The 13,639-nt window shown below is 48.0% G+C and overlaps 1 protein-coding gene across 1 annotated transcript in view; it reads left to right on the top strand.

Annotated features, from left to right (window-relative positions):
- The window catches only part of FAM81A (family with sequence similarity 81 member A), a 121,005-nt gene that overhangs the window by 27,626 nt on the left and 79,740 nt on the right, over positions 1–13,639 (top strand). Inside the window, exon 3 of the mRNA XM_033919803.1 lies at positions 8,978–9,248. Coding sequence (XP_033775694.1) covers positions 8,978–9,248 — 271 coding nt within the window. The remainder of the gene's footprint in view (positions 1–8,977; positions 9,249–13,639) is intronic.

Below are 13,639 nucleotides of genomic sequence, written 5' to 3'. Positions count from 1 at the left end.
TAGTAAAAGAAAGATGAGTTTTGGGTATTATTAAACAGAAATTAAGGATAAGTCAGTTTTATGTTTGAGCTTCCTTAGACCTGCCAATTAACTCAAGCTATCAGGATGAGATACAGTTCTGGCTTTTATGCTCCAAAATAAAAAATGCAAAAGATAAAAATCAAGATTCTTCACAATTGAAGGTAAATTTAATTGTCCCATTAATGAAAAATATCTGTAGTCTTTGCAAGATTTTAAAGCAAAAGTATATAATAATTTCACTTTTTTAAATTGTCCCAGGAGAAATTTATTTATTTAATTCTTTTTATATTCTGTCCTCCCCAGAGAGCTCAGAATGGGTTACAGGGCAACATAGTGTATATACTCGAATATAAGTCGATCCGAATATAAGTCGAGACCCCAATTTCCCCCCCAAAAGGAGTCTAACATGTCGGGCGGCTTAATATTCAAGTGTCCTGCTCTGCCAAGTTCTGCACCCATACCCCTTCCCTCCCTTCCCTGCACTCAGTCACATTCCCTACCAGGCTGTGAACCAAATCCCCTTCCCTGCCAGGCTCTGACCACTGTCTCACCTTCCTTCCTTGTACCCTCTTTCCCCTAAAATGAGCCAACCTCATCAGTGATGTCACAATGGCTTGATTGTCCTGTATTCCCCTCTAACCCAGCTAGCAGATTAACCCTTCCCCTTAACTTAAGCCACCTAGTGGTAGGCTGTGACAGGAGTGATCCCTCCCATCTCCGGTCCCGGCCGACACTAATAGTTACCACCCTCCCTCCTTCCCTCCCTCACGTACCTGTTCCCTGGTGGTCCAGCGTGTATCCCACGCTAAAATCCTCCCGAAGATTGTAAATGTAGTAGCTAGTGGCGCACCTGGGCTGGCACGCAGCAGCGAGCTTTTCATTCTGCCGGCCGGCCCTGCATAGCTCCTTGATAGACTGCCGCGAGAACCGCAAATCCCGTGAGAACTTATGGCAGCCTATCAAGGAGCGGTGCAGGGCCGGCCGGCAGCACGAAAAGCTCACTGCTGCGTGCTAGCCCGGATGCACCGTTGACTACTACATTTACAATCTTTGGGAGGATTTTAGCGTGGGATACATGCTGGACCACAAGGGAACAGGTACGCGAGGAAGGGCCTAGGCAGGAGATGGGAGGGATCCCTCCTGTCCCGCTAAGGCAGGCCTGCAGGAAGTCTGGGAGGATTTCGGGAGGTCACTGGGGGATGACCCGAATATAAACCAGGACCCCCATTTATGGGCCAAAAATCCCGGTTTATATTTGAGTATATACAGTACTTAATGAGATACATGAGATATAGAAAACATGAGATATAGAAAACTAAGGTAGTATAGGCTACAGATTCATCTAGTATAGTTTTTCATCCTAATTTTGCAATCACAGAGTGAGGATTTTTAACATACGGATAGTTTGTTGTACATTTGCAATTCCAGAGATATGTTAGTTTCATATATAGTTAAAGACTGGATGTTTGCTTAAACTGAATGAGGAAGTTTAGTGGGTTGGATGCTCTGGTAAACAGTTTATGATGAAGTGAGGAGGGTGCAGGAGTCTAGGTGCTTTACCATATGGATACTAGGCTAAGGGAATTAGGTGAAGAGGTAGGTTTTTACTGCTGTTCTAAAGCTCAAAAGCTCTTTGAGGGATTTGATGTGTGGAGGCAGTTGATTCCGGTACTTAGGTAAGAAATGGGAGCAGGATTGACATCTTGCACTTTCTAGTTGGAGGCTCTGGTCAAGGGGTAATTGTAGACATGTTTCCTCCCAGGAGCGGAAGAGTCTGTTTGGGTGTAAGGTAGAAGTTTGGCTGATATGTAGCAGGGGGCCATGTTGTAAAAGGATTTGACTTCAAGTACTAAGCCTTTGAAGATGCAGCATTTGGCTTTAGATAGCCAGTGAGCTGACGCTAATGCTCTTGGATACTGGAACATGGATGCAAAGGTTCTTTAGAAGTCTAATTGCTACATTTTTTACATGTTGAAGACGCTGAAGATTTTTTTGCTGTCAGTATGTTGAATAAATGCATTGCAGTAGTCCATGCGGGAGAGGATGAAGGCTTAGAGAAGTTGGGTAAAGTTGGGTTTGGAGAAGTAGTTTCTTATTTTACAGAATTGTCAGAGATAGTAGAATGAAGAGGAGTCTGATTGAGAGATATGCAGATATTTGGTGTTTGGTGGTTATGGTAGATGATTCCCAGAGAAGAGAAGGACGGTTGTAGGTGCAGTGCTCTTTGTGGATCCAAAGGAGTTCAGTTTTTGAGGTGTTTAGTTGTAATTTGTTAGTGGACATCCAGATTTTGATTTCTGAGAGTTAGTTATGAAGTTTCATAATCTCGGAGTGACGGTTCTCTCCTGGTGGAAGATATAGTTGAATGTCATTGGCAAAGGAGTAAATCTGGATTTGGTGTTTATGGTCTATATCTAGGACGGGTGTAATATAGAGATTGAACAGAAGAGAGGATAGTAGTGCACCTTGTGGCATGTTTAAAATAAAATGTTTCCTTTAAAATAAAACTTTATCATCTGCCCTCGTTCCTAGATAAACTTCTTATTCCTCAAAGTTCTCCACGCACACTAAGATCAACCGACCAAAAACTTCTTTTCATCCCCTCCTTAAAAGATTTCTACTATACACGGAAGTAAACTTCGCAGTAACTGCACCTACTCTTTGGAACTCCCTACCACAGCATCTCCGTGATGAACTTCGACTTGACAAATTTAAGACTGGTCTTAAAACTCTCCTATTCGGTGATGCATTTAATAATCATTAGAACTATTATTCTTTTTCTTCCTTTTCACAATAATCTCCTTGACAAAGCAACCCCTCCCTTTATGTACTACCCAACCCCTACTATCTCCTTTCTTCTTCTTTAATATGTAACTTTACCCATCCCATTATTCTACCCTCACATTCCAGTACGTCTGGTAATTGTTTGTTCGTTTGTTTGTTTGTTTTATTATATGTTCACACATTTTTATTTTTCCCTATCTTTTTAATTCGATTGTAAACCAGCTAGATATTAATTTGATGGTTGGTATATCAAAATCAATAAAACTTGAAACTTGAAACCATCCATCCTGTTTTGAACGGGACCGTCCCGTTTTTAGATCCCCTGTCCCATTGTCTCCACACACAGCTTCGGGATGCCGAAATGTCCCGTTTTCAGGGACTGCGTCCCGAAGCTGTGCGCGGGGACAATGGGACAGGTGATCGCTTCCCCTCCCTTCCTGCCATGCCAAAGCTAGCCTCCCTCTTTCCCTCCTTCCAGCGCACGATTCAACCCCCCTCCACGGTCCGCCGCTGCCGCTGCTTACCAACCTCCCTCCAGTGCCGATTCAAACCACCCACCCCCCCTGTCCACCGCTGCTGCTGCTGCTTGCTGCCCAGAAGCCTTCTTCTCGATGCCAATTCTGACATCGGAGAGGAAGTTCCGGGCCAGCCAGGCAGCGATTGGCTGGCCTGGAACTTCCTCTCTGACGTCAGAATTGATGTCGGGGGTGGGGGGGAGGAGAAGACTTGTAGGCCTGGCACTTGTGCAGTACAGTTGCTGCACACGCCTTGATGTTGCTGGGTCAGTGAAGCAGGGTGCATGGGGGCAGGGGAAGCAGGGTGGCTTGGCTTGTCGGTGAGCAGGGGAAGCAGGGTGGCTTGGCTTGTTGGGGGGGGCAGGGAAAGCAGGGTGGCTTGACTTGATTTGTCGGGGGCAGAGGAAGCAGGGTGTGTTGGAGAAGCAGGGTGGCTTGGCTTGGGGGGCAGGGGAAGCAGGGTGTCTTGGGGGAGCAGGGAGAGAGAAAGAAAGAGAAAGAAATAAAAGAGAGGATGCACAATCAGAAGGAAGTGCAACCAGAGATTCATGAAATCACCAGATAACAAAGGTAGGAAAAATGATTTTATTTTAAATTTAGTGATCAAAATGTGTCACTTTTGAGAATTTATATCTGCTGTCTATATTTTGCACTATATTTAATGGGATCCAGAGGATCCGGGGGGGGGGGGGGAGGGGGGAATGGATCCAGGGGTCCTGTCCCGTTTTGAGGAAAAAGTAAATGGTCACGTTAGACATGCTTTGGCTTTGATAGGTTAGTGCAAGGGTGCCCAATAGGTTGATCGCGATCGACCGGTAGCTCGCCAAGGCAAAGTGAGTCGATCACCCAGGACTCACTTTGCCTTGGCGATCTATCGGGCCGATCAGTCTTCCTCTCCCCGATGTCAATTCTGCCGTCGGAGAGGAAGTTCGGGCCAGCCAATCGCTGCCTGGCTGGGCGGAACTTCCTCTCTGATGGCAGAATTGACATCGGGGAGAGGAATGCTGGTCGGCCCGAAGCAGGGAGAGCTTAGGGTGGCATCGGCTTTGGGGCCTGTTATCCATTGGTGGCGGTTTGGGTCCTGTTCCCCGATGGCAGCGGCAGTGGCAGTGGCTTGGGGGAGGGCAGGGAGAAAGAAAGAAAGAAAGGGGGCAGGCAGGAAGACAGAAGGAAAGAAGAGAAACAGAAAAAAAGAAAGGGGACATGAAGAGAGAAAGAAAGAAAGGTCAGGGAGAGAGGAAGAAAAAGTTTGGGGAGGGAATGAGGTGTGGAGGAGAGGAAGCATACAGGCTGAAAGAAGGGAAGAAAGATTGGATGCACAGTCAGAAGAAGAAAGTGCAACCGGAGACTCATGAAATCACCAGACAAGGTAGGAAAAATGATTTTATTTTAAATTTAGTAATCAAAATGTGTCTGAATTTATATCTGCTGTCTATATTTTACAATATGGTCCCCTTTTACTAAACCGCAATAGTGTTTTTTAGCGCAGGGAGCCTATGAGCTGGGCATTCAGCGCAGCTCCCTGCACTAAAAACTGCTATTGTGATTTAGTAAAAAGGGAGGGGGGTGGGTATTTGTCTATTTTTGTATGGTTGTTACTGAGGTGACAGTGCATAGAGTCATCTGCTTTGACCTCTTTGAAAAAACCCCGGAATAGGAATGATAATTAACATTTTCTATGCGTACAGTGTGTGTTGTGTTTTTTTAAAAATTTTATTGTTGGTAGATCATTTTGACTTGGTCATTTTAAAAGTAGCTCGCGAGTCAAAAAAGTGTGGGCACCCCTGGGTTAGTGTCTAGTAGATAGGGTAGTGTCTAGTAGTATGCATTAGGATCTGTTCCTTAGGAAGGATGTGAATCAGAGTAATGCCATATATTCAATGTCAAACTCTGTGAGTCTTATGAGGAGGAGAGGATGGTCAATCGTGTTGAAGGCTGCGCTCAGGTCTAATAGCACCAATAGAACATAGTTCCCCTTATCCATGAGTTTCCAGCATTTGTCAATGATATCAAGGACAGTTTCAGTACTATGAAATTTCCGGAATCTGGATTGGAAGGTGAATAGGGCTTGAATAAATGTAGTTGGTTGAGTACAGTTTTTTCCCAGGATCTTTGAAATAAATGGTAGGTTGGAGACAGACCTAAAGTTGCTAGGTGTGTCTCAGTCGAGTGTAGGTTTTAAAAAAAGTGATCTGATGATTGCTGATTTCCAGATTGTAGGTAGTGTGCCTGTTTGTAAAGAGGCATTGATAAGAGGAGGGATTGAGCATAAAAAGTGTCTTTTGCCACCACTAGGAGGTATGATGGGCGGGGATCTAGGATGGAGCTGGATGAGTAAATGGAATCAACAATCTTGGTAAGGTCATCAAATCTGACATTTTTGAAGTGAATTAGTTTTTTAATTGCAGGTATGAGTGTTCTGTTTGGGTAGTGGGGGACTGCTGTCTGTTGCGTGACAGTGTCAAGATGAAGATGTATTTTGACTCTTTTTCTCAGCGAAGAAGTCAGATTGTCAAGGTTGGTGTTTAGGTTATGGTTGTCTCCTTGTGATGCTGTGAATATCTTTTTGGTTAGTGTAAAAAGGTTCTTTGATCTATTGGAAATTTTTAGTAGTTGTTGGGAGTAGTAGGCCTTTTTGGCATTGAGAATAGTTTGTTTGTATTCTTTGTGCAGTTTCTTCCCATTGGATTTTTTCACCATTCGGCTTTCTGCTTGATTCTATTTTCTTAGATCTTTGGTTGTCAGTGAGGAGAGATTGCAGGTGTGGCATTTGATTTCTTTGACTGAAGCTAAGTCCTTATAAAGGTTTTTTACTTTGGTGTGCCAGGTCATGGCAGCTTCATTGGTGGATTTGAGATTTGGATTCTATGAGCTCTCTAGGTTAGAAAGGCCCAAGGAGAGATCCTTTAGGTCAACTGTTTGGTCGTCGTAAATTTTCTTACCTGTTAATTTGTCTAAATACTTTTAACAAAAAGGACATTTTGTCCTTTTTGACAATGCAAAAGTATGTATATGGTTCCAAACCTCGCCCCACCCATAGGAGCCAGCTCTGTGGGTGCTGAACCCCCCTTCATATTGAGCAAGCCCCTTCATTTCTTTTTAATTACCGTATTTTCACGTAGATAACGCGCACCGTGTAAAACGCGCGAAAAACACAAAATTATGTACAGAAATTTTTATATACCGCACACACCCGTATACCGCGCATGCTGCCCGACTCTCCTTTCGCCCGCCCCGACTCTCCTCTGGCCACCCCGACTCTCCATTCGCCCGCCCCGACTCTCCTCTCTCCCTTGAAGTCCTGTCCCCACCCTGAAAGCCTGATCCCCCCCCCCCGATGTCCGATTCACCCCCCCCGCAGGACCGCTCGCACCCCCACCCCGAAGGACCGCTCGCATGCACCCGCAACCCCACCCCGAAGGACCGCTCGCACGCACTCCCACCCGCACCCCCACCCTGAAGGACCGCTCGCACCCCACAGCCTCCCGACCCTCCCATCATGTAGAAGCTCCTACCGGTGTCCTGCTGCTTCCTCTTGGCGGTCCCGACTCCCCGACACGATCGGGGCAAGAGGGAGCTCAAGCCCTCTTGCCCCAGCCAACCGCGGCACCCCCGACACGATCGGGGCAAGAGGGAGCTCAAGCCCTCTTGTCCCAGCCAACCGCGGCACCCCCGACACGATCGGGGCAAGAGGTAGCTCAAGCCCTCTTTTCCCAGCCAACCGCGGCACCCCCGACACGATCGGGGCAAGAGGAAGCTCAAGCCCTCTTGCCCCCCCGACTCCCCGACACGATCGGGGCAAAAGGGAGCCCAAGCCCTCTTGCCCCGCCGACTCCCCAACTCCCCGACAATATTGGGCCAGGAGGGAGCCCAAGTCCTCCTGGACCTGGTGACCCCCCCCCCCCGCTAGTTGTTCGGGCCAGGAGGGAGCCCAAACCCTCCTGGTCACGGCGACCCCCTACCCCCACCCCGCACTACATTACAGGAAGGAGGGATCCCAGGCCCTCCTGCCCTCGACGCAAACCCCCCTCCCCCCAACGACCGCCCCCTCCAAGAACCTCCGACTGCCCCCCCAGCCGACCCGCGACCCCCCTGGCCGACCCCCACTCCCCTTCCCCATACCTTTGTGTAGTTGGCCGGACAGACGGGAGCCAAACCCGCCTGTCCGGCAGGCAGCCAACGACGGAATGAGGCCGGATTGGCCCATCCGTCCCAAAGCTCCGCCTACTGGTGGGGCCTAAGGCGCCTGGGCCAATCAGAATAGGCCCGGGAGCCTTAGGTCCCTCCTGGAAGTGGGGCCTTGGGCACATGGTCAGGTTGGGCCCATGTGCCTCAGGCCCCGCCCCCAGGTGGGACTTAAGGCTCCCGGGCCTATTCTGATTGGCCCAGGTGCCTTAGGCCCCACCAGTAGGCGGAGCTTTGGGACGGATGGGCCAATCCGGCCTCATTCCGTCGTTGGCTGCCTGCCGGACAGGCGAGTTTGACTCCCGTCTGTCCGGCCAACTACACAAAGGTACGGGAAGGGGATGGGGGTGTCGTGGGGGTCGGCCAGGGGGGTTGCGGGTCGGCTGGGGGGCGGTCGGAGGTTCTTGGGGGGGGGGCGGTCGTTGGGGGGAGGGGGGTTTGCGTCGAGGGCAGGAGGGCCTGGGATCCCTCCTGCCCGTAATGTAGTGCGGGGTGGGGGTAGGCGGTCGCCGTGGCCAGGAGGGTTTGGGCTCCCTCCTGGCCTGAACAACTAGCGGGGGGGGGGGGGATCGCCAGGGCCAGGAGGACTTGGGCTCCCTTTTGCCCCGATTGTGTCGGGGAGTCGGGGGGGCAAGAGGATTTGAGCTCCCTCTTGCCCCGATCGTGTCGGGGGTGCCGCGGTTGGCTGGGGCAAGAGGGCTTGAGCTCCCTCTTGCCCCGATCGTGTCGGGGGTGCCGCGGTTGGCTGGGGCAAGAGGGCTTGAGCTCCCTCTTTCCCCGATCGTGTCAGGTGTCGGGACCGCCAAGAGGAAGCAGCAGGACACCGGTAGGAGCTTCTACATGATGGGGGGGGTCGGGAGGCTGTAGGGGTGTGAGCGGTCCTTCAGGGTGGGGGTGCGGGTGGGAGTGCGTGCGAGCGGTCCTTCGGGGTGGGGGTGCGGGTGCGTGCGAGCGGTCCTGCGGGGGGGGGGGGGGGAATCGGACGTCGGGGGGGGGGGGAAACTATGTAAAAAAAATTTTGTACAACGCGCTCACGCGTATAACACGCAAGGGTATGCGCGGTACGTAAAAACCACGTATAACGCGCGCGTTATATGCGAGAAAATATGGTATTTATTTATTAAATTTTCACAAAATTCACAAGAATCTTGCTCCATGTAATATAGAGAAAGAAACAATTCAAAACAAATTTTCCAATATAAACACTATAATTTTACCCCTTCCTTAGACCACTATATGGGGGAGTGGTAATCACAATATAATGGAGATAAGTAAAGGTATCAAAAACTCAAAAAATAAAAGGCTTATCCCCTCTTTTACAAAGGTGCAATAAGCAATATCCAGCTTTAAGAACAATGCAAATTTATAATCTTCTCATGTGGGATTAATCTAATTATCAAAAAACTTAAAACTTTGATAAAATGTAGTCTGGTGAAAGAAAAGGGAAATTAAGATTGCATTTCTTCTTGTAGACAAGTAAAAATTACATCTCGAGATAACCAGGCTTTGCCAGTCATTCCATTTGTATCTGCAAGTCTAGTGGACAAATTGGAAAACCGAATATTGACCCATGAAACGACCACTGCTGGCCTTCTGGAACAGGCATTTCACATCAAAGATGAGATCACTAGTGCTCTGCTTGGAATGCAGAATAAAAGCACAGACCACTTGACTAAACATCTACTGGAGGAACATGTTCGAAACATTATTGAAATAGTGAAGCATCTTAGTAAGGACATTGAGGTAAGCTGTGATTCTTTTTAAGATAAGCTGTGATAACTTTCTAACTATTCTTAAAGCAAAGCTGTCCTTAAACTGTATTAGATGAATTTTATGTTAAAGAGGTAATGCTAGTCCTTTACAAAAATTAAGAGGTCCCAGCTAGGGGCAATCAGCTGTACTATCAGCCTGGAATGGAGTGGAATGGGTAGACATGAATATTTTGTTTACATTTTCAAAAGTACTAGGACTAGAGGGCATGCAATGAATTTACTAAGTAGTAGATTTAAAATAAACCAGAGAAAATAGTTCTTAACCTGTAATTAAACTCTGAAATTCATTGCCAGAGTGAAAGCAGTTAGCTTAGCAGGGTTTAAAAAAGGTTTGATTAATTTTCTAAAAGAAAAAAGTCCATTAGCTATTATTCCAGTGCAATAAGGATGGTATGCGGAACCATAGTTTGCTCAGTCTACTCGTGAGCATTCTGCAGAAGATGCCAATCACAGCTTTTCAGCTCCTCCTCCCTGGTCTCTGCTGCTCCCTTCAGTTCTTCCTTCGGCAGGCGAGCATGAAGGTGTGCTGATCTACTCCCTTTATTTCTTTATTATTTTGTGGTATTTTTTTTCTTCAGTTCGTGGTTTTTACATAGCTCAGGGAACTGCTGTGCCTGTTTGGAGAGGAGTAGACTTTAGTCTGTAGCTGGCAGGTGAATCCTTTGGGGACCTCTGTAGCCAGTTTGCTGAAGATTTGTAGAGCTCAAGGTTCATGCCCTCAGCATTTGTACTCTTGCTTGAGCGCAGGCTGTTAGGCATCGGTAGTGTCCTTCAGGGTGCTCACAATGCCGGTTATGGTTTCGCCTCCCCCTCCTCTTTTTGGCATTCGTCGCTGCCCAGGGAGTGGGAGTGGAGGCTCAATCTGACTAAGGTCTGACTGGCAGTTCAAAGATCTCGGTGTGGCAGCTGACCTGTGGCTTGAGGCAGAAAATCCCTCCAGAGCTAGCTACTCTTTCATGGAGCTGAAGCAGGCTGCAGCACCTTTTCCCCAGCACATGGTCTGTGAGTACAGCCTATGGGAAAATTGTGGACAGGGTCTGAAAAACTGTGTTTTGATTGTTTCTGCAGCTAAAGCTTTGGTTCCTCTCCCCCTCCCCTCCTCAAATCATATTTTTTGCAGTTTTTGGTCAGCCCTGAAGTATTTTTAAGCCGTATTTGTTGTCAAAATGCTTATGTGATGGCCATCTTAGATTTTTCAATTTTTTTTCCTAAGTTCTCATTTGCGCTAGATAGGTGCTGAAGAGCTCCCTTGTGCCACGTGCTGCACGGCACAGGATGGAGGGGTAGAAACTTCAGGCTTAGCCCCCCTCACAAGCCTCTAGGAATGGAGAACAGCAGACGGTTCCATCAGGGGGGTTGAAGTACCTTCTAGAACCCCAGGAAAGCAACCCTGTGCTCTGTAAGGGCATAGATGCTTCACAGCCCAAGAAAAAGCGTTTGCTATACCCTATACGTCAAAGAGGGAATTGAGTCTACCGGAGAGAACACGAAGAATATGTTAGTCTCTATGGGTCAAAATTCCAGGAACAAATGGAACAGAAATGAAGATCGGCATCTACTACTGACCCCAAGGCAGTCCAAAGAAATTGATGGAGAAATGATGGAAGAGATTAAACGCAACTACAATGGAGGTAACACAGTTATCATGGGTGACTTCAATTATCCATGGATAGACTGGAACCTAGGCACCTCCGGCAGCGGTAGGGAAACCAAGTTCCTGGATGCTGTAGGCGATTGCTTCCTGGAACAACTTGTCAAGGAGAATACGAGAGGAAACACAATTCTGGACTTAATTCTAAATGGATTATGAGGACCAGCACAAGGTGTAGAAGTAGAGGGGATGCTGGGAACCAGTAATCGCAACATGATCCACTTCGACCTGGACACAGGGGTGAAACATCGATCCAGAAAGACGGGTACGGCGCTGAACCTCCGAAAAGAGAATTACTAAGGGATGAGACTCATGGTGGGGAAGAAGATTAAGAAGAGGATAAGCATTAAGGACACAGTCACTGAGGCGCAAAATCTATATATACTGCATTTCGGCAAGGGATTCAAGAGGAAAAACAACAAAGAACCGGCTTGGCTCGCTGTAATGGTAAAAGAAGCGATCAGAGACAAGAAGACTTCATTTAAGGAATGGAAAAGGTCAAAAACGGATGAAAACTGGAAAAAGCACAAACAGCATCAAAGCAGGTGCCATAAGGCGGTAAGAGGGGCCAAAAGAGACTACGAGGAAAAAATAGCCAAGAAGGCAAAAAAACCTCAAGCCGTTCTTTTTATACATTAAGGTGGAAGCGCTGGTTAAGGACAGCATCTGTGAACACATTGAAAGCAATGGACAGCTAGAGTCGAGTCAGCATGGCTTCTGCAAGGGTAGGTCATGCCTTACAAACTTATTGTACTTCTTTGAGGGGGTAAACAGCCAGGTGGATAAAGGGGAATCTATAGACATCATTTACCTTGACTTCCAAAAAGCCTTCGACAAGGTACCACACGAAAGACTGCTTAAGAAGATAATGAACCACGGGGTGCAAGGGGAGGTCCACCGATGGATCAAAAACTGTCTGGCGGACAGGAAGCAGAGGGTTGGAATAAAGGGACATTACTCAGACTGGAAATGGGTCACGAGCGGAGTTCCGCAGGGGTCGGTGCTGGGACCGCTCCTGTTCAATATCTACATAAACGACCTAGAGGTGGGAACAAAATGTGAGGTCATTAAATTTGCGGATGACACCAAACTATATAGCAGGGTTAAAACCATGGAAGACTGCGAAGATCTCCAAAAGGATCTAACGACACTGGAAGAGTGGGCCAAAAAGTGGCAAATGAGCTTCAACATAGGGAAATGCAAGGTCATGCATGTGGGGAAAAAGAACCCGATGTTCACTTACAAAATGGGGGGATCACTACTAGGGGTAAGTAACCTTGAAAGAGACCTGGGAGTGATGGTAGACACAACACTGAAGGCGTTGGCGCAGTGCGCCACAGCCTCAAGGAAAGCAAACAAAATGTTGTGTATCATTAAAAAGGGTATCACGACCAGGACGAAGGAAGTCATCCTGCCACTGTATCGTGCAATGGTGCGGCCGCATCTGGAATACTGTGTCCAGTACTGGTTGCCGTACCTCAAGAAGGACATGGCAGTACTTGAGGGTGTCCAGAGAAGAGCAACTAAGCTGATAAAGGGTATGGAAAATCTCTCATATACTGACAGATTGAAACAGTTAGGACTGTTCTCCCTGGAGAAGCGGAGACTTAGGGAAACATGATAAAGACCTTCAAGATCCTGAAACGCATAGAGAAAGTAGACAGGGACAGATTTTTCAAATTAAGGGGAACCACAAGTACAAGGGGGCACTCGAAGAAATTGAAAGGGGATAGGTTTAGAACAAACGCTAGGAAGTTCTTTTTCACCCAGAGGGTGATGGATACATGGAATGTGCTTCCAGAGGCAGTGGTAGACAGGAGCACATTACAGGGCTTCAAAGAAGGTTTGGATAGGTTCCTAGAGGACAAAGGGATTGAGGGGTATAGATAGGTGTAGAGGTAGGTTATAAGGATAGGAGTAGAGGTAAGTTATAGGAATAGAAGTAGAGATAGGTTATAGAGCTAGTCAGGGACCACTGCTCAGGCAATGGGCCTGATGGGCCGCCGCGGGAGCGGACCGCTGGGCGAGATGGACCTCTGGTCTGCCTCAGCGGAGGCAACTTCTTTGCAGGTGAAACGACCTGCAAAGGAAGCGGTGAGGCTGTTGGATGACCATGGAATAAAGGGAGTGCTAAAGGAGGACAAAGCCATCGCCGACAAATTGAACACATTTTTTGCATCTGTATTTACTGAAGAAGATATATACAACATACCGGAAGCCGACAAACTATATGCAGGAAACGAAGACGGGAAACTGACGGGGTTAATGGTCAGTCTAGAAGAGGTGTGCAGGCAGATTGATAGACTTAAAAATGATAAATTCCCGGGACCAGATGGCATCCATCCGAGGGTAATCAAGGAACTGAAAGGGGCTGTAGCTGAACTGCTTCAACTCGGTGTCAGGAACTGGAAAGCCTGAGGATGGAGGTCGGCAGATTGAGGGTCAGGGTCCAGGAACTGGAGGGACTGGAGGAACTGCGCAACACGGAGGAAACGAGCTGGTCAACCAAGGACATAGACGGAGAAGGCCCCATTGTGGACCAGGTGAGGGACCTCGAGAGATTCATCGAGGAGGCCTATAGGAGGAAGGTGGAGGAACAGGACCAGCAGCTGCACAGACGGATGTCAGCAGACGAGACCCAGGATCCACAAGGCGACACCGGGGAAGGACCTAGCGGAGGAACCGCGCAAGAGGAGGAGACCGTTACTCAC

The sequence above is a fragment of the Geotrypetes seraphini genome, chromosome 14 (assembly GCF_902459505.1).
Source record: "Geotrypetes seraphini chromosome 14, aGeoSer1.1, whole genome shotgun sequence".
NCBI classification, from domain to species: domain Eukaryota; kingdom Metazoa; phylum Chordata; class Amphibia; order Gymnophiona; family Dermophiidae; genus Geotrypetes; species Geotrypetes seraphini.
The sequence above is the reverse complement of the archived record's forward strand: the minus strand, read 5'-3'. Positions and strand labels throughout refer to the sequence as shown.